Source organism: Zonotrichia leucophrys, chromosome 4 (assembly GCF_028769735.1).
Source record: "Zonotrichia leucophrys gambelii isolate GWCS_2022_RI chromosome 4, RI_Zleu_2.0, whole genome shotgun sequence".
Lineage (NCBI taxonomy): Eukaryota > Metazoa > Chordata > Aves > Passeriformes > Passerellidae > Zonotrichia > Zonotrichia leucophrys.
The window spans coordinates 25,522,877-25,543,314 of NC_088173.1; the positions used below are offsets into that span (position 1 = coordinate 25,522,877).

The following is a 20,438-nucleotide window of genomic DNA, read 5'->3' on the forward strand; positions in this document are numbered from 1 at the left end:
GTGACAAGTGTCAGTCAGGCTGGAACTTCCACCTCTTTTGGGGCTCATCCCATTAAGTCCAGCACTTCCAGCCAAACCTCTCTGCACCAGTGACGCCGAGCCAGGGTGTAGTGGCTCTGCCTGGAGAAGGGGAGGTAGCACTGCAGGGGTTCCACAGGACATGTTCACCTTATCCCATGTCTGTCTCCTGGGGAAATCTGAACATGGGTCCCTTCATCTCTGCTGTAAACCCTGTCATTAAGTAACACATGCTAAAACCCCACCATACCCTCAGCACGTGAAATATTACTGTAAATCTGCAGAACTCCTGCAATGGGTACATCTTTCAGCTCTCTCTCCCCAGCTTTAAATCCTACCATTGGTTTTATCAAAAAAGAATTTATGAAACAAAAAAGTGTGGGTTTTTTTCCCCAACAAAACCCTTTTGCCTTGCAGAGTAATAAGTTTTTTAAATGGCAACTTACAGCAGGAAGTCTCCAGCTTTAACAATAGCTGTCTATGTTTCCACAAGTTAATGGAAAACAAATGTTGACACTTCAGTCCTTCTTTCTGCTCTGTAAGGAAGGTGAGAGAGAGAATTGCTTGCAGCTGTGCAGTTAGAGGCCTGATGTGGCACAAAAAGTATCCTCACTGCTACCATGGGGAGAAGGCAAATGCACCATCCCTACCTCCCAGCAGGCCTCCCAGTGGGGGTGGCATTTGTCCACAGAACCACTCCCCTGACAGGGAGGCCAGCTCCATGCATGCTTTCCAAATTATTGAGGACACTGGGCTCTGTGCTGACATGGACTTGGGAGCAGCCCAAAGAAAGGAGCAGAAATGGGAACTGGAGGCAGGAGGACAATTGGGAAGACCCCTTGGCCCAGCTGGCCCTGCAAACCAGTCTATGACAGAGCATTGACTCACCTGGCAGATGCTTCCAGCTCTGCACATGGGCTGGATAGGGACTCCCATGGAGCTGATCTCCTTGCCAGCCAGGCCCTGTTGGTGTTTTTGCTCCGGCGCTGTGGCTGCAAGACAGGAGTGTGAGAGTCACCCTCCTCCCCAGCTGGCCCTGAGCACCCAAACACCCTGGGCCGGCTCAGACCGAAGACTGGTGCCCCCAAAAGGCTCTGCTGTCTCAAGAGCACATTCCCGAGGGTTTAGCTGCTTACCTGTGGCACCTGGAAAGCCTACTCTGCTCTCCCCAGTTTTGGCTCCTCAGTTCAGGAAGGACACTGAGATGCTGGAGCAGGTCCAGAGAAGGGCAACAAGAAGGTGATGGGTCTGGAACATAAATTCTTAGAGGAGCACCTGAGGGAGCTGGGAGTGTTTAATCCGGACAAAAGCAGGCTCAGGAGAGATCTTAATCACTGTCTACAAGTACCTGAAAGGAGCCTCTCCTCGCAGGTAACCCGTGACAGTACAAGCGCACATCGTCTTAAGCTGCAGCAGGAGAGCTTTAGGTTGGACATTAGGAGGAATTTCTTCACAGAAAAAAGGTGGTTAGACATTGGAATGGGCTGCCCAGGGATTTGGTGGAGTCACCCTTCCCGAGGTGTTTAAGGAAATACTGGACCTAGTACTTAGTCCTGCGGTTTAGTCGACATTCTGGTGTTCGGTCATAGGTTGGACTCAATCATCTCAGATGATTTTCCAGCCAAACTGATTCTGTGATTATGCACACGCAGGGACAGCAACCTGGCGCAAGAACCAACGGAGAGTGAGGGACTGGGGGCAGCCGACGCTGGACATAGAGCTTGTCACTTTACCACAAGGAGCTTGCCGTGCCGCGGGGGGAGCATCGGGGCTGCTCGGCGAGCTCCCCCCGCCCGGCAGCCCCGCCGCTGCCCCGGGAGCTCCCCCGACGGGCAGGCAGCCATCCCTGCGCGGCCCCTCAGGGCCCGCCGCGGCCCCGCCCACCGGCTCGACCCCGCCCCCTCGCGTGCCGGGCTCTTGCTCTCGGAGTGCGCTGATTGGCTGCCGCCCAGTGGGGCGGGGCCGGGCGCCCTTAAGAGGCCGTCGCGCTAGCGGGCGCGGCGCGAGGCGGTGGTGTCGGAGCGGCTCCATGCACTGCACCAGGTACGGGCGCACCGCCACTCCCCCGGCGCTGCTCTGCCCCTCATCCTCCCCTCTGCCTTCCCCGCCTGCTCGGCTCCGCAGCCTCCTCGTGTGTGCGGGAGCGGCTCTGGCGCTCCCCGCCGCGGCGCTGCTGCTCCGGGGGGAAAGCGGGATCCTGCGGCTTGGCTCCTGCAGCCCCCCGGCTGAGGCGGGAGCGGAGCCCCGGGGCTGCCCCTCCGCGGGGCTCCGCTGCTGCTGCTGCCGCCTCTCCCGGCTCTGGGCGGCTTGGCTTGGCTGCTGTCGCGGAGGGGGCGGGCTGTAGCGAGGGAGCGCCGCCGGGCAGACGCCTGCGGGAAGCGGGCTGTGCCCCGGGGGTGGTCCGGCCCCACGGATCAGGGAGGAGGAGGGGGTGCGGAGCCACCGAGCGCTGCTTCGGCCCTGCCACGGCTGCGAACTTTGGCTCTGCAAGTGCTGCACGACCAGCCCTGGGCGAGGGCTCACCTGTCCCCAGGTAGCAGGTGGGAGGCAATCGGAGGGGCTCGATAAGGGAGGTGTAAGTAATTCCTTGGCTCTGGCTTAATTCTCCTTCGTAGAATGGCAGGAGGGAAGAATGAGTGGTGACAGATATTCTTCTCTGGAGAGGGTAAAGCTACAGGAAGAAGTCTCGGGCACAGTCAAGTTTGCTCTCCTTTTGATGGGCTATGGAAAGGATTTGGTCCCTGTACCTGCATTGGGCTCCCTGCCTGCACTTTTTGCTTCCTGGAGCTTTAGTTCCTGAAAAATTTCGAGCTCTCAAAACTATATTCCTGTGCCCACCTCCAAAGCATCTGGAGTTCAAGACAAGCCTCCTCAGCCCCAAAGGGGAAACCTGCGTCTGGCTGAGAGCTGGGCACTAGTAGACTCTCCAGAGCAGAAGTAGTTGTCTGGATTATCAAATGAACTCGGAGTTCATTCCTGCTCCTACAAATGTGCTTCATAAAAGCACAGAGCTCATGCTCATAGTTGGTTATGACAGGCTCTTACTATAGTTTTTGGCTTGGAAAAAAGCTCCAGGTTATGCAGCTGGGCATTCTTTGCCTTGTCATTCTAAAACTGTGAATAACCAAGGCTTCCTAAGAAACCTGGCTTCTCAGAAGTTACAGGAATTCAGCTGAATAAATTTCCCTGGGAAAAGATGCAATGCAGATGAAACTGACCCAAGAGAAGAAGGATTGGGAGCTGCATTAATTTCAAGGAGGAAATGACCTATATAAAGCATGTGTGAACAAAAACTTGGCAAAACCAGGTAGAGATGAGCAGAGTAGGGCTAGCAGACAGGTGGATCTGAGGTGTCTGTTTTGTGCAGCTGAAAGGAGGCACTGCAGAAGGAGTTGGCTGGTGGGTGTGTTGGGATGCAAACCTTGGCACATGTGCTCTGAATAAACAGATACCCTTGCGGAGTGGATGCTGTGAAAGCCTGCTCATAGCTGCGGTGTTGGTGTTACAGGGTGGGGACTTAAAGCACTGAATTGGAGAGTGTGGCTCTTCTTTTTCTTGGCACGGGAGCAGCAATCAAGTACTAGAGCTGGCTGTGCGTGGCTTTGGCAGCCAGAACTCTGCTGCATCACAAGGCCAGTGGTCACTGCTACTGTTGCTGCCTCATCCCTCTCTGTGTGGTGGGAGCAGCTTTGGAACCTGGCCTGCTGCCAAGCGGGAATTTTATTAAAGGAATACTCTGTGTTTAAAGTCAACTCTAATACAGTTGACTTAAGGGGGATGTGTGTGATAAATGAATCCAGCAGTTTATCCAGAGCCAGGCCAAAGAGAGAGTCTGCCAAAAGCATCCATCAGAATGTCAGTGTAAGGGCAGGAGCGATGGATGCAGTGTTCTGGGAGCTGCCTGGCTGCAGAGGCATCTCCAGGGTACATCTGGCAAATTGCCCTTCTGTGGGTGCATGGGGAGAGAGAGAGAGGGTGCTGCCTCCCTGGGGGAAGAGGCTGGGTGCTGGGGGGAGGCTCTAGTGGAGGGGTACATGGCCTGTGCCTTCTGGGAGAAGGAATTGCTTCCAAAGCTTTGGTGAGCCTCGAGTAGGTGAGTTGTGTTTGGCAGAACCCTGTGGCTGTATGGATGTTTCCCAGGGGTTTAGCACAATCCCCGTGGAGGCTTGAGGTGCAGACTCTGTGCTGGAGGTAAAACTGGCTGATGTGCCTTCTGAGCTGATGTTATTTTAAAATGGATAGAGGGAAGAAAGCTCCAGAGCAGTGTTGGCCAAGCCTGTGCCCTGCTGCTGTGTCAGACTGTTGCTATCTTTGCAACACTACTTGGAGGCACTTTGGATGGAGCAGTTCTGGGGGACAGTGATGAGCAGAGTGTGTAGCTCAGCTGAAATGAGTGCTTTTGGCTGACATCTGGGGTTTTATGAGAGGTGAAGTCAGTTGTGACAAACTGAATTCCTACTCCTACAAAAGCTTGTGAAGCCCTGGAGAGAATCTCTCCCGAAGGGAGGCAAGCACAGCAGGAGTAGTGCTGAAATTTGATAATCTGGGGATTTTGTGAGCATTGGCAGGACTGAACCACGGGCTTTGCTTTGGGTTGCAAATGCTCTGGAGCCTGCTATTGCTAGCCTAGTAGGACAGTGCCTGTGTGTGTGCCTTCAAAGGGTGACTTTGTCCCTGTAGCAGTTGGAAGAGCTGTTCAAGGGCACAACAGGCTCTGGTCCTGCCACTTCTGTAGTGTTTTTGTCACAGTGTCGGTAAATCACACCATGCAGATACTTGCCTTTAATTAAGAAGCAAGCTTATTTGGGATGGCTTGGGGGAGGAAGTGATATATCAACTGTCCGACAAAATTTGTATTAAAGTGCTTTTCTGGCATCAACTGACCCTTCTTCTCATCTTCCAGAGTGTTAGACTATTTCCCTCACAAGCAAGCAATGGCTGTGGACGTGGCCATGCAGCTGTACCTGTGCTCCTCACCCTTGCGCAGAGAGAAGTGCGCCTGCAAAATTGCTCCAAAGGCCAGCAAGCCGCTGCGGCCCTGCATCCAGCTGAGCAGCAAGGCTGCCCTGAAGGGCCCAGGAGAGGCAGCAAACTCCTTCCCACACAGCAAGGCGAAGAAGAGGGTGTCCTTTGCAGATAGCAGAGGCTTCGCTCTGACCATGGTGAAGGTGTTCTCAGAGTTTGAGGATCCGCTAGATATTCCTTTCAACATCACAGAGCTGATAGACAACATTGTGGGCCTGACAACCGTGGAGAAGGACAGCTTCGTCCTGGATTTTGTTCAGCCCTCCGTAGACTACCTGGACTTCAGAAACCGCCTCCAGGCAGATTGTGTCTGTCTGGAAAACTGCATGCTAAAGGAGAAATCTATTGTGGGAACAGTGAAGGTGAAGAACCTCGCTTTTGAGAAGACAGTGAAGATCCGGATGACATTTGACACGTGGAAAAGCTTTGTAGATCACCCGTGCCAGTATGTCAAGGATACATACGGAGGGTCGGACCAGGACACGTTTTCCTTTGACATCAGCTTGCCTGAGGGGATTCAGTCGCACGAAAGAGTTGAGTTTGCCATTTCCTTTGAGTGTGATGGGAAGGTGTACTGGGACAACAACAGGGGCACAAATTACAGGGTCATCCGGTCAGAACTGAAGTCTGCCCAGGAAGCTGTCCGTCCCCCACAGGCTCCTGACTTCAGCAGTGCATTTGACCGGTTTGGGAGCCCTCGGTGCTCCTATGGCCTCTTTCCTGAGTGGCCCAGTTATTCAGGCTACGAGAAGCTCGGGCCCTACTACTGACCCGAGGACAAAGGCCAGGCTGACTGACTGCTGCTGGTGTGTCTGCAGGCCTTGGGGCTGGCCTGAACACAGGTGTATGAATAGGTGGAAGAAGTATGGCTCTGTGTAGATTAGCATAAGCCTCCCAGCAAAACCGGATGTGCGGTGCTCTGCTAGAAGGGGGCTTATAGCCAGAGCAGCAAATCTGGCTCTCCAGATGATCAGAGGACCAAGGACTGCTCATGTCTCTTCAGCACTTCTTCTTCCTCTTCAGTAAAGATGCCAGTGTCCAGGGAAACACTACCGTGCTTATATTTTCTGTTCAAGCTGTGTAGTAGTGGCTGCTTTGTACTGCCTGTCTAGTATTAAAAGGCTCTTTCAAAATATATCCTTTTATTACATTGTTAGTGGGCTCTACTACAGCTGCTGGGTTCTCTTTGCAAAGCCAGCCTGTGCCTGTCAGGAAATAGTGTGGTTGGATTGCTAGGAATGGAGTCCTCTCTTTGCACATATCCTTGTAGTGAGGCCCATCCTACTGGAGGCAGAAAGCATGTTTTGGAAGTGAAAATGCAATGTGATGACAAGAAGTGTAGCCCTACAGCCTGCCGTATTAGGAGATGTGCCTGTGGCAGAGGATCTGATATGCTTAGTCACTGGTTGTTATATCAGATGATCTTGAAAATCTCTCATACCGTTGGTGTTACCAAAAATAGAGATTAGCTGTGGCTGTGTGGTGCTTGTGACACAGCCACAACAAGGGTTGACATCCTTGACTACCTTCTTCAAAACCTTCTTGTTGGTTTAATCACAAGTGACCAATGATGCTTTTTCCCCTTGATGGACATCTGAAATTGGCTGTGCTGGACCCTGAAAATGCATTTCTTCCTCCTGTGGACTGTAAACCAGAGTTTTGTCCAGCTGGGGCCCAGGGTCCTGTGCAGGAGGCTCTGCTCAGGTGCTATAGGAGCCAAACACAGCTGGAGCCTGTGGCTGTCTATGCTATGTCCTGTAAAGGAAGGTGACTGTTGGGTACCTGCTGTGTCATGGAAGTGCCTTGGATGAGAAAGGGGTGGTATGTGCAATCCCAGCAACACTTTGGGATGAGCAGGCTTTGGAGCTGGTGTTGCTTTTAAGATCTGGTAATGGTGTTACTCTGTGCCATGGACTGCTTGGCAGATACAGGCACAGCACTGCTCATATGTCAGGGTGCTGTGGCTGTCCTGGATGAACGTGCTGGGCTTCCCTCTCTGCTGAAGCAGTATCTGCCAGTTTAACCTGCAAATGCCCAGACTGCATCGCTGGCCATAAAAGTGGCTCACCCCAGCTATGCAAAGAACTAGCCATGAGGAGAGTGAGATATGTGGGGTTATCCTGACAGCACCCCTGCATGTGAGACAAATCACAGATGTGAGCCATCTCTGTCATTAAAGAGGTGGCTTGGCTTCTGGCTGTGTGTTGGGCTGGTGAGCTCAGCAGTGCCAAGCAGCCTCACAGAGCTTCTTGGGTGCTAACCTAGCAGAATAACTTAATCCTTCAGCTCAGAGAGAGAGAGTGCTGAAGAGTCTTACAAATAAAGGTCAAGGAAATGCTGCTTTTTCTAGTGCATAAGCTTTACATAATTTTGGGTGCCTCTAGTAGCCTGTGGATGTGCTGGAGAGAAGCAACAGGCTAGACTACTTAACTTTGTTAACATAGCTTTTAATTCTGGAGACTACTGTACAAATACATAGAAGCTGTTTTACTCTAACCTAGAAGGGATATTTGGATCACTGTTGGATATCAAAAGGGACAGGAGCTTGCAGGAAGAATAGCTGGCCTTCAACTGCTGCTTTTTCAAAATACAGAATCAGTATGTGTCCTCAGTGTGCCTGATCACTTAGCTGAGGTGGTGAATCTCCTTGCTAGCCTAGAACTCATCAGGTTTGGTTCCTCTGTTCAAACAGCTCCCCAGGTCAGCCCTTAGAGCCTGCATCTCATCTCTCTGGAGGGGACTGTTGCCTAGCTTGGCTTGGTTTTAAACTTGAGGCAAGTTTGTGTGACAGTGATAGTTTTTATTTATTTAGTGTATGGTGTTGATGTTGTAAGACACTTGGCTGTAGAAAAGTTATGTTCTCCTGGCACCTTCTTGTGCCCATGGAGAGCTGTTTGTGAGCCTGAACAAGGCATGTGGGTCTGGGGTGCTGTGGATGGTGGTGTCCCCTCATGGGCTTGTTTTCAGGCTGTGCCTTGGGTGTGCTTAGGGAGGAACATGGAAGATAAGCTAGAAGAGCAGTGCCATAAGTAAAAGCTAGGTTGGGAACTGACTATCTGATCAATAGCAGTTTAAAAATGCTACTTGTGGCCTTTCCCCTTTTCCCTTTTTCCATTGCCAATGTGAACATAGAAGTGAGGAGGTTGCTCTCCTTGCTCTATGCCTGGAAGTGCCTTGTAGGATGTTTTGCATGTTTGTTTTTAAAAGATATTTTTGTACACAACATTCAAGTGGAAAATGCACTTTATAATTGCCATGTAATGACTCTTTTAAAAATATGGCTGTTTTTATCTGATTGTTAAAATAAAGGTGGAACAAAATCTTGGCTGTGTACCTTATTTAAGCACCCATGGGGCTGGGGAGGCAGTTTGGACACGGGTCCAGCTTCCTGCAAGTGGCCATTGGCAGGGAGGAGCGCACATCCGCCCTGAATTCTGCTACAGGAAAGAGCTGCCTATTCCTGCTGCCTTCCTGCCAACACGAATGCTTCCCTTGCCTCTGCAGCCCGGGGATGGGAGGAGCCCTGAGCCTTCTCTCTGCTCCCAGGTTTCCCCACTAATCACTGTGGTCCCGATGTGCTCTTCACTCTTCCCCTGCTTGCAGTGCCAGGAACAGCCTTTTCGGGTTTCTCTGCTTTTGTTTTGAGTCAATCTCCCTCTTCTCCCCTTCCCCCACCTCGGCTTGATCTGGGATCAGGGCTTTGCTCTGTGTGCTGGGCTCTGATGGATGCTCGGAGAGGTGTTGCAGAAGGGGGGCAGGCTCTTTTCTAATACCAGGATCAAGTGAAAGTTAGCCCTTCCTTATGTCTGAGTCATTATCCCTGTTGTCACTACAATAAGAAGCACGAGGAGCAATCGTGCCCCTTTGCAGAAAGGGAACAGCTGGTGTAAATGCCAGCCAGGGCCAGCTTTGGCATTCGGCCTGGCTCTCACCACAAAGACTGAGCCTCGGTGATGCTCTGAAGGTGTTGTATTTCAGTCGGCTCCTGAGCTGGGTGGGATTTGCTGCTTGCAGATAAGGTAAGATGGAAAGCGGTGGGGGAAGGGGAGGGAGGTGTGTTTGCCTTGGTGTGTGCTGGTTTGAGCAGCTCTAGGCTGTGCTTCCCATCTTACTGCAGAGCCTTGCAGAGTGAGCTTGGCCTTTGCTCTATACAGTGATAAAACTGAGCACCTCCTGTCTGTGGCTTTGCCCAAGTCCCTTGCTGTCATAAAAGTACTTTTTTAACCACTGTGGTTCTTTTAATCAAGCATACAACACAGGGCTCTTTTAAAAGGTAATGGGATGGTTTTTCTGGCGGCATAAAAGAAAAAAAAATTAAAAGGTATTCGTGTCCCTGCCTCAGGTGCTTGGGGTGGCTTGGCCAGGGCTGTTTTCACATCTGAATGCTGGCCCAAGCTCATGAATGAGACAACTGCAGCCAGACATTTCCTGTAACAGCTTTGTGGCTGAAAACCCCATCTGAGGACAGTTTCAGTTTAGGACATAAGGGAAGTCCAAGCCATCTAGGGTAGCTGAGGAGATGGTGTAACATTAGAAGGGCCAAGAGAGCTCAGCTCTGGGGTTTCTCCCTAATGCCCAGGTGTGTTATATGCTAGATGATACAGATATTGCAATTGCTGCATTTATAAAGCCCTTGGTGGCAGGTGTGATTGTGTACTTGCTGGTTAATATACAAAGATTTCTTAGAATGCTCATGCCATTGCACCCCCTCCCCCAACCACTTTTCTGTCTGTATCCTGAGGGATTTTGATGCCACCCTGGGTAGAGATAACTAAGCTGCGGTATCATGTTGATCTTGGATGTGTTTGGAGGTTCTGCTTTCCAGAGTTTGTGTTCCAGGGACAGTTTGGTTAGGGAGAGGGAGCAGGGGAGTATTTGCCCTCATGTCCACCTTCCATTGGCCTGGGGATGCTGTCCTACAGGGGGGCAGCTCTGCTGTGCCACTGCTGTCACAGCAGCCTCTAGAGCACACTGGGTTGATTGCAGGGCCTGGCTACAGTGACAAAGGCAGGATGTGGGCTCCCTGCACCTGCATCCTGGCAAAGCAGAGTCCCAAATGTTGTGTAAATGTCAATTTATGAGCACCCCACATTCTTGCTTCAGATGTTTGCCAGGAGGACCCATGTGGGAATGCTCTAGGGAAAACTGCCCAGAATGAGAGAATATGCAGAGGAACATGTCTCTTCCAAATCAAGGGAGTGTAATGTGTCCAGGCAGTACTTTGCTGCTGGACCAAACTTTTCCTTGGTTTTAAATGTAGCTCTTAGAGGCACTTGCAGCGGAGAGTGATGTGTGGAAGACGTGTCTGCCTTGCAACCAGTGAGCAGCACAGAGCAGGTTATTTCCCAACAGCAGTCAGCTGTTCTTCAGGTTTCTCTCCACAAAGCAGCAGCAAATGAGACTCTCTAAGACTGGGTCTTTGGGGGAAAGTCTCTTGACCACAAGGCAAGGGGTAAACAGGACCAGCATGTTTCAGCATGGCCCATGGAGTTCCCTGCTGCTTTGTAGTGTCTTCCTTGCTTGGGCACTGCCCTTGTCTCTCTTACACACCATGATGCTGTTTCCAGTGTAGCCATCACCAGACTGAAGCATCAGCTTGATTTCACAATGTCTTCCACAAGCTTGTGTGGTCACAGGGGCAGGAAGGGCACTTGTGTGTGGTGGGAGGAGGCTGTGCTGAGGACACTGCTCTCAGCAGCACCAAGAGCACTCTGTACTCCTGGGAACAGCACAGAGCTTTGCCAAAAAGCTGGCAGCATGGGGCTGGGTTGTGATGCTCCCAAACTCCCCTGGTGTTTCCACAGACTTGTTCCTACTGGGCAGTTCAGCTGGCTTTAAATTATTACAATAAACCATATTTATGTCCTTGGGGTTTTTTTGATGGAACTAAGCTCCAAACCAGCTTCTCTGGCCCAGCAAGATTCTGCTGCTCTGCAGCCAGAGAAGCTGCCCAGCCTGTCTTTATCCTCCCCCTTGGAGGGGTGCCCTGCCAAACAGTTAGCTGTTTCTAAAGACTGGTTATTGACATTTACACAAGGCTTAAAGAAAGAAAAAAGGTGTCTTTGTGGAAAAATAACTGCAGCTGGCCTGTTCCTTTGGCACAGATAAGTCAGACCAGTCACCAGTTTAAGTACTTTGGCTCCTGGAATGGGTTTTGGGCAAGCCCTTCCAGCTGATTCATTAGTCACTGATCTCTTCTCCCCTCTGATGCTGCTATGCAGTCTCAGGAGGAGGGAAGGCTCCAACTCCATAACTCAGGAGAAATATGTTTAAAAGGCATAAGAAGAGGGTGAAACATGCATAAATGCTTTTATAGCTTCCACTATTTCTGGTGTGGGGATTTTGTTGTGACCATGGTGATGCCTTCTACCTAGCGAATCCTTGACAAGCTCAAGTGGAGGAGGTCTCTGGGATGTCTGCTCCAAGCAAATCACTCTCACAGCTAACTGTGGTCACTCAAGGCCTTATTCATGTGGATGAACTCAATGTTGGAGATGCCACCACATCTCTGAGCCCTGTCTCAGGGCTGCACTGCCCTCCTAGGGGAAAAGACCTCTCCTAGGTCCTCAGGAATCAAGGGACTCTGCACAATGTTGTAGTCTTGACAAAACACCTGGTTTCTTCCAGCTCCTGGCCAGATTCAGGACATATAGATGTGGGGGTACAAGATAAGCAGCCGCAGGACAAAAATATTTCAGGGCTGGCAAGTCCTAATACATGTAGTTTGGAGCAAGGGAGCAGCTGCCATGTGCATACAGCAAGGTACTTGTCATCTTCCAAGGCATCCTGCAGTAAAAGGTAGAGCCATATTCCCAACACAGTTGCTGGAAAACCTCACTGTCAAGAGTCAAAGGCCTAAAGTGACCTACAGCCCACCTCCCAGTCTAAGCAAAACAGAACCCAGTTTCCCTCAATATTTAGCAGCTGGGAACTCATGGTCTCTTACACCTGCTTCCCATCATTATGGCTCCTGCCAGGACAAAACTGTAGCATTATCAGCAGGAGTGTAACTCAGTGTTTGTGTGGTGACACTCCAGTGCTATGGAGACAGCCACTTTCATAGGGAGAAATACAGCAGCCCTCTCCAGCCCACTGAGGGTTTTATGACATTCCCCTTTCACATGGTGTTCCCTTGGACACCTGGCAGGTGCTGTTCTCCTGCATTTCCCTACTTGCTGTGAGTTATTGGCATCTGAATGGCCATCAGAAATGCAGTATTTCTTTATCCATGAGCTTGGCAGAATATGTCCTTGATCGTGCTGCAGGCCAGGCTCCAGGGTAGCTATAGGTGATGTGGCACCTTCCACCCCTCGTGCCACAGCACACTTGGTCGCTGGACTAGGAGACATTGGAACAGGGCTCCCTCTTGGGCTGACTCTCACAGTGCAGCTTTATTTTCTCCAAGAAGCTGTCTCTGAGCAGATCAAGCCACAAAAGGAGGCAAGTTAAACCCAAATAAATCTACCAAACCCTCTGCTTCTCCACAGTGGCTTCGGCAGGAGAAGAATTTCACTTCAGAGACCACAGCAATTATCTCTTGAATGCTTTATAGCCATGCAAGCAATCATAGCAGACACACACTAACTTTTATGCTGGTGGTCATCAAGATCTCTTAGACAACCAATGAATCTACGCACAAATCTTTCAATGCTTCTAAATGCCCTGCAATAACAGCCCAGTGCTGATAAACTGAATCATAAAGCCAGCAGGGATGCACTCCTGGGGGTTCATAGCAGGATGACTGAGCACTTTAGTAATTTTTTCCTTTCTTTTACAGGACAGCAATGCAGCAGCAAGGCAAGTTACAACAAACAGTCAGAAGTAATACCTGGTCAGGTAGACATGCACAAGTGAATGATCCAGGCTGCAGGCCTCTCCTGGAGTGGAGAAGATGGTCTCACAATGTAGGGCCAGGGACAAGCCCCTCATGCTGGATTACATAACCTGGCATCAGAAACACTCACTGCTCTTGCTTTCTGTGGGCTGGAAGGACTAAATCTATCAAAGCTGTAGCTGGAGACAGCTTGGGAAAATCCTGCATCACATTTGAATGTCTGGGATGAAAAAGTGCCAGCATGCTTGCACATCATGCCAAGCTGAGCCAGCAGAGGCTCTTGGGTTTCTTCTGTCTGTGTACAATTAAGGTCACACTCAGCATTGAAGCACTGCTCAGATCCCCAGACTTTGCAGCTGCACGGCCACACTGGAGAAGGCACAGAACCTCTGAACACCTCTAAGCCAGCTGTCAACTAGAGCCATGCTTCCCAAGGGGCTGGGAATGGGCTGCAGGTCACTCCTGACCCATCCCCTTGGTCTTCTGTGTCTCAGTGGTCCCTTAGCTGAGTGGAGTCATGCTGGCATTCCAGCACAGCACACGCAGTCACTCATCTCTTCTTGCCATCAGCCAGCTCCCCACAGCAAAGCCCCCCCAGTGACGACAAGCATCTTCCCCCATGCTGGGTAGAAAGAGTAAGGGAGAAAGAATTAACAAAATGAGAAATCTCCCAGAGTCTGGAAAAAGCGCCCATCTGGCAGGATCTCACAGCTCCACCCTCAGGGAATCTGCGTTTCTGACACTCAGTCTGCCTGCTGCTTGAGGGAATACCCTCGTAGAATCAGCCACGAGCAGAGAGACTTGTGAGCCAGTTCTGCACAATTTGCTCTAAGGGTCCTCCCAGCTCTATCTCCAGCCAAACAAAAGCAAAGGCTCTTTTCTTCTGAAATATACAGGAGGTCATGAGCTAACCTGCAGCTAATCTATATTTTCAGCTCTGATGTTGCTTTTCAGCTCTGCTGCTTGTGTTTGTGCTTGGCTGCTTCCTCCTTTCCAAATTCCAGAGGTGGGTTTGTTTCCTTAACAGAGAATGAAGAAATTTGGATATGGTCTTACAGGAAAAGATCAGATGCAGTTTATAGCATCTTGCACCAAAGGAACACTGAGAACAGCTAGAATCATCAAACTCATCTGTGCTTGAATCAGTAGCCACATTTTTCGAAGGTGCAGGAGACCCAGTAAGAGGAATGGGTGAGCAGTCACCAAGGCAGGTTCCCAAATACAGTACAGATTCTGAGAACAGAACATTTTGAATCCTGGAGATATCTCCATAACTCAAACTTTTCCATTGATTGGAGAGAATGATCTCTTCTCTGTTTGGCACAGAGCAGCTCTGCAGCCCAGCAGACCAAGCTCTAAATAGAGCCCCAGGGAACCAGACCACTCCAAACTGGTGCAGTTTTTGAACTGTGGGCATGAATCATCCAAATAACTTCCTTCAGGCAATACAGGGAAGAAATGTCACTAACCATGTGAAAATTGAGACCATATGTTTTTAGGATGTTTTTTGAAAGGAGTATCCTTGAGAAAGCTACTTGAGTGACTTCAAGGCTGGTTCCCAGGTCAGATCCCAGCAGATCAGTCCCTCCTCCTCTGGTGCCAGGGACTCTCTCGACTCTGGTCGTTATTTTCACTGCAGCCAGTATCTATCTTTTTCTGCACCATCTAGTGAAAAGCTGCAAGTCCTTCAAGGCCAAGACAAAGATTGTGTTTTGTTTGTTTGGAAAAAAAAAATGAATGCCGGAAAAAAACAGATGCCTGAGAACTGCCTCTGGCATCTGCCATCTGTGCATGAAGACAACTCCTCCACAGCAGCAGCAGCCTCTCCTTCCACTTGGCAGGTGTTGTTGGACCAGAGCCATGGGTACAGGATCTATTTTCTGTTGAGCTTGCAAAGGAGACGTGGTTGCCTGGCACAGCCTTGTATTTCAACAGCTGATCTGATAACACAGAGGTGCTGGCCTCTGTTCTCTGCGATCATTCTCTGAAGAAGCAGGGTGATTACTTTTTCTTTCCATGAGGAAGCTGTTGGATATAACCTGGCACCTCGAAGGGTTTTTTTTTCCCTGTGCAATTAGCAATTTGGGGTTTTTTCACATTCTGAAAGGTGGCATTTTGCCCCTCTTGGGAGGCCTGTCCCTCATCATGCAGCTCTCTGTGTGCCATTAATGCAGCCACATGTGGGTGTGCCAGAGCCTCCACAGTGCTTTGACCTGGTTACCCCACCCTGAACAACCTTGGCTACAGCACCCACATTTCCAAAGGACATGCACCAATGGCTGGGAATCTGGGAGAAGTCGAAGTGAGCCCTAATAAGGCAAGGCAGCTAGTTATTACTAAGCTGCTATTTCTACTGCAAGAAGCCCTGGAGCAGCAAAACTGCTCACTTAATGTATGTTCATTAGCAGCATGGATAAGAGCAGCACTGATTGCAGGCTATAATTAGATCTCTGGGACCTTTTTGGACCGGCTTTCTCTGGCATTGTGCTACTTTGAAAGGACTTCCAGTTTCTTTTCTGAATGGTTGGGATGGCATTTCCCTATTCAGCAGATTTGGGACTGTTTCTGTTTTCTCCATTGTGGCTCACAGAGCGCTCCCAACTTGGTGCCACAAGCCCCACGCCACAGAATTAGCAAAAGCTCCATTGTTTGACCACTCCTGGTCCCTTGAGTTGTAGAGTTGGCCAGACTGCAGCTCTCTTCTTGGAACTGCATGGCCAACCTGCCAGGCAGCCCTCCCTGATTCACTTAGCTTGCCAAGATGTAGTTTTGTGAGTACCTTCCTCTGGTGATGACTCTGATTCTCCTGAAATCCCTTTCTTAGCGTGCTCTGTGCAGCCAGCCTAGAGCATTCCCACAAGGAACAGATGCCCCAAGCCAGCACTGAGCACGTACTCAGGGAATGGTGGCCTACATGGAAATTCTTACTCCTCTCTTGGAATGCTGGAAAACAGCCTCAGCATCCACTCTGTGAAAAGCAGGGGAGGAAGAGCCAAGGGAAAGATGCATAGCATGAAGGGCTGGAGTTGAGGTATCAACAGCTCACGTGGCAAACGGGACCCAAGGATGTCTCTGCCGGTGGTTTCCCCTCCCAGTGCTGGTGTGCTGGAGACCATGGGCCATGTTCCCAGATCCTTCCTGTATCTTCTCGTGCACTGCCCACTCACCAGCTGGCAGGCAGGGGCAGAGGTGCTGGGAGCCCATCTGGGATTAGGAAGCCAGAGGCAAAGGTGCACATGCCAGATCTTGGCTGACCTGTGGGCTGAGGGAGGCTATCTGAGGAAGGAAGTTTTTGTGTCTGGTTTTGAACCCAATGCATCTGGTCCTGGTAACTCGGTTTGCAAACTGCAGACTGAGATGCAAATTGAGCTCTGGGTGGGGGCCCAGGGAGACAAGAGGCCGAGAACTGCCAACCTTTGGGATAACAAAAGGCACAAAGGCAGGTGGTACCAGCCAGGTGAATGGACACTTGAGAGACACATGGGAGCTGAGAATTGCTGACCTTTTTGATAACAAAGGAGATGAGGAGGGGTGATGCCAGCAGAGAGGGGGCTAGGAGCCAGGAGGAAGAATGACACTTGCATGAGGGTAGATGTTGAGGGTATAAAAAGCCCAGGGGTTCCATTGTTGGGGTCCTCCTCGATGGCACCAGTTCCAGGTGTTTCTGTGTTACTGTGCCACGAATAAATGGCTTTATGGAATGGGACATCTGAGACTGCTGTGGGAAACCTGGGGTCAGACTGATAAGGAAACCTGGTCTGACCGTGTGTGAGTGGGGTGTGCAGGGAGTCATGGGGGCACCTGTTGGGTCACTGGAGCCACTCACCATGAAAGGGCTTCAGTCCCAGCAGTCTGGCCTTGGGAGTGTGACTCTTGAGAGTCTCCTGAATGGTCAGACTGGGAATTTTCTTTAGCACCCAAGGCCAAAACAACAGAGATTAAAGCATATTTCCGAGTAGCACTCTCTTTGAGGACAGAAATTCACCCAGAACTAAAGCTTTTGGAGATGAGCCTCTTTAGTCTTCCTGCCTTGTCATCAGAGACTTGTTGACCTCATGCTGATGTGTGACCTGAACCAGAAATGAGTGCCTGCCTCTTTGCAGTACCTTCACACAGCAGTACAAACTCTGGCCCACCCAATGCAAGTTAACTGTGCTATTTTCTGCAATGCCAACATGAATTTTATCTATTGTTTATCCTTTAAAGCTATGCAAATCATTTGAAATAAGTTTATCTTTGTGCCATAGCCTCCTCTTCCCTTCTCTCTCTATTCCCTGATCTTAAACTGCTGTCCTACCAGTTTAAAGCTAAAGCAGTTTAATGTTAAAGCTCTGCTCTAACAGATGACTTTGTGAAACTATTTGCTTACGTTTTAAATTTGTTCTCTGTGTGAGATCTAAGCCAGATCTGCTGAGGTTAGTGGCTGTCACAGGGGTTTATTGCCTGTTACTCCTCTGAACCCAGGAAGAACCAGTCCAGCAAAGGGAGCAGGTGTTTTATTCTGGTGTTTATTTAATTACCTGTATCAACTGTTCACGTGCAAACCACAGTGTCTAGCCACAAGGTCATCATTGGTAGAACATGGCTTGGCCGGACCTGAGAAACTCTATGATAAGCAAGGGGTGAAAAAGAAATTCTAAGCCTGAGTTTCAGAGGCCAGCACAGGTTCTGACCTAGCTCATGCTGATTAGCAGCCAAGAATTTAACCAGCAGAGGCAGAGCCTCTCTCTGCCAAGACAACCATGGGTCAGAGGAAGGGATGGCCACAACCATTTTGTTCCAAGGCATTTGACAGCAATTCTTAGCTTGCACTGGAGCCAAAGTCCATTAGTTTAGCAACAAAAAAACCCCAGACTTTCTAATGTAATATGATACCACTATTTAATGTCTACTGTGTCAATTATTAACAGAGTTCCACCCAATGCCTTATCACTGGGACGCTGGAAGAATTTACTTCCAAGGGCAGGTTTGATATGCTTTGTGTAACCTAGATTTTATAATTACCCCTAATACCTTAGCCTTACTTACACTTATAAATTCTCCAGCATGATGTGGCTTACTGCCCCTTCATGAAAAGTAGAATGAGGGGAAGAAGTGAGTAGTGGAAGAGAACAGGCTGAAGGGAAGGCAGAGAGGGCAGCTCCGTTTTTTATTGGTATTTAGTTTGCACTGACAATGCACACACCTAAAAAGAAATGGAATATTTAAAGGATACTCAGGCAGGGACGTGTTTACAAGATAAACACAAATTCTTTTCTGGCCAGACAGTAACTCAGGCTATCTCTCTCATACCATAAGACACTCCTGGTCTCCTCTCCCTGCCTTGGTTTCTCTCTGGAAACCCACTGTTGCTAAAGGAGCACATGATACCCCCCTCACTTCTACTGGGGCAAGGTTGCTCCTGAGATGTCCACAGCATAGTGGTACCCAAACATCTGTTGCTCCTGCTCCGTGCAGGCTGAGCAGCCAGCCATGCCCTGACGTGAGAAACGTGACAGCCATGCTGCTCAAGGGCCTGGCTTCTCACCCAATAATTGGCTTGAAGAAGGAGAAAAAATAGTTTGCAAGAGTATCATGGAGAGACATCAGGACAGGGTTATTAATAACAGGCAAGACAGAACCTGCAGGCCACGTGTCACAGGGCTGCGTGGTGAGGCCATCATGTGGGATGTGCAGCTCAAAGGGCTGCATGAAGAGGCAAACCCAACCCTCACCCCTGTGCACCTGCACCTACTCAACCTTCACACCCAATATCCTGCTGCTTTGGGAGGTTGTTAGGCTGCCTGACCCCTGGACCTGCTAACTGTCAGGGAAGTCCCTCTGTCCTCAGGACTGCAGATCCAGGTGCTTTTTCCCCAGAATATACTGCGTTTATTTGTGGCACCTCAAGAATTTTCCTTTCCCAGTTTTCTGGGAAAACAGCTTCCTAATTTTTCCAGCGCAACTTGGGTTATTATCACACCATGTTCAAAACCCTAGAAAGTTACCTGAAGTGAGTGTGCTCACTTGCCATTGAGATATGCCATCTCAAACTCCCCTTTACAGAGCCCTCACCTTTGCACACAGACCACAGCTTTCTTTCCATGGGATCTGCTGTCCTGCACCTCACATGTCTCTGGTGATATTACAGCATTCCTCACAAATCATTCCCCCATGGAGTTCAAGTGTCTCCCTTTACTGCCAGCACTGTGCTGGCTCCCACTTTACAGCAGTAAAACCAGATTTATTAATTTCATTGTGTTACTAAAAAGTGAAATTTTTTCGCAGTATTTGCAAATTACCCTTCTTCACCATGACCAGGAAGGGGAGGAAGATGCTACTCTAGTTTCATTTACTTGAAGAAGTGTTTGGCAGGCAGCTAAAGAGCAGAACATGGCACAGTTAAACAAGAAGAGGGTATATCTGTGGCCAGAAAACAAATCTGCCTAGACAGACAGCCTCTTTCTTTCCATGGGGCAGGTCCCACGGAAGGCCCAGCTGCCCATGTGGAAATCATCTTCCAGGACAGCTTCAGGGGTGACGCCATCCACATACCCACCCTGCTGAGACAAGATGCCCTGCACAGGGGCCCAGCTAAACAAACATCTACTCCTTTATGGAGAGCACATGGAAGGGGCCAGTGATCTGGGAGGGACTGGCAGGCATGCTGAGGGACAGAAAAGAGAGCCTAGGAGAGGCTGGAGAAGGATGATAAGGAAAGGATTCTCCTTGGTGGCTTTGCTCTCCCCTCGTGCCACTTCCAATACACAGACACCAGGAGGGCAGTGGTGGGTGGGTTGGTGAGGGGCTGTTCTCATGGGCTGGTGGAGGAGGGAGGGACCTGGAGAAGGAGCCCAAGACCAAGAAGGCAGGTAGAGGTGCCCCAGCACCACGGAATGGGAATTATGGGAGACTAAGGCTGAAGGGAATGGCAGTGAGAGGCCTTTTCTGTTCCCACTGTGTGCCTTCACAAGTCTGAGGAAGGACAGCAGAGTTCCCCAGGCTCACCAAGGCCATCCTCCTCCACCACAGTGCTCCACGTCAGAGGAGAGTGAGGAACTAGTGAGAGGTCACTCCTCTCCCCAAGACACAGCAGCAGCCACAGACAAGGGTGCCTCAAGGTGAGGTAAGCTGCACATTTCTCACCTAACCAGCAAGCAGCACTGTCCATGAGATTCCCCCGAGGAAAGGAGGAGAAAAAAATGTGTGTCACGCCCTGACCAGAGGGCAGCCAGCAGCTCTCAGTCATACCAGCTGTCACAGAACTGCAAAGTAACCCTAGGGCTCAGCTGAGCCAAACCCTGCTGCAGCAAAATTATTTTAGGAAAGCATATGCAACTCTAAGTCAGAAGGTCCATGGGAAACACCCAGTGAGAGATGTAAAGTTTCCCCAAAGTTTCTTGTAGGGTGGGTTAAGAAGCCTTTCCTCAGGTGGCCATGAATAGCCATCTAAACACAGGGTATCAGGATCAGCTGTGGTTTTGCTGGAGCCAGCTTTTGCCTTTTTGGAGGCAAAAATTCTCCCCATGAACTAATATTAAGTCACTTAGGAGCAGGGTTTTCATGAAAAAAAGTCTGGGGC

At 50.0% G+C, this 20,438-nt stretch overlaps 1 protein-coding gene and 1 long non-coding RNA gene across 2 annotated transcripts; one reads left to right on the forward strand and one right to left on the reverse strand.

The window, feature by feature from the left end:
- Positions 1–525: 525 nt before the first annotated feature.
- On the reverse strand, positions 526–1,817 carry LOC135447333 (uncharacterized). Its single transcript, XR_010440074.1, has 4 exons — positions 1,367–1,817; positions 1,155–1,266; positions 907–1,010; positions 526–554 (listed from the first exon to the last, which is right to left on the reverse strand). It is a non-coding gene; the product is annotated as an uncharacterized LOC135447333 (long non-coding RNA).
- A 172-nt stretch (positions 1,818–1,989) lies between these two features.
- PPP1R3B (protein phosphatase 1 regulatory subunit 3B) lies at positions 1,990–8,363 on the forward strand. The gene is made up of 2 exons (XM_064710876.1): positions 1,990–2,061; positions 4,922–8,363. The coding sequence occupies exons 1-2, from the start codon at positions 2,048–2,050 to the stop codon at positions 5,811–5,813; spliced, it is 906 nt and encodes a 301-aa protein (XP_064566946.1). The 5' UTR covers positions 1,990–2,047; the 3' UTR covers positions 5,814–8,363.
- The last annotated feature ends 12,075 nt before the right edge of the window (positions 8,364–20,438 follow it).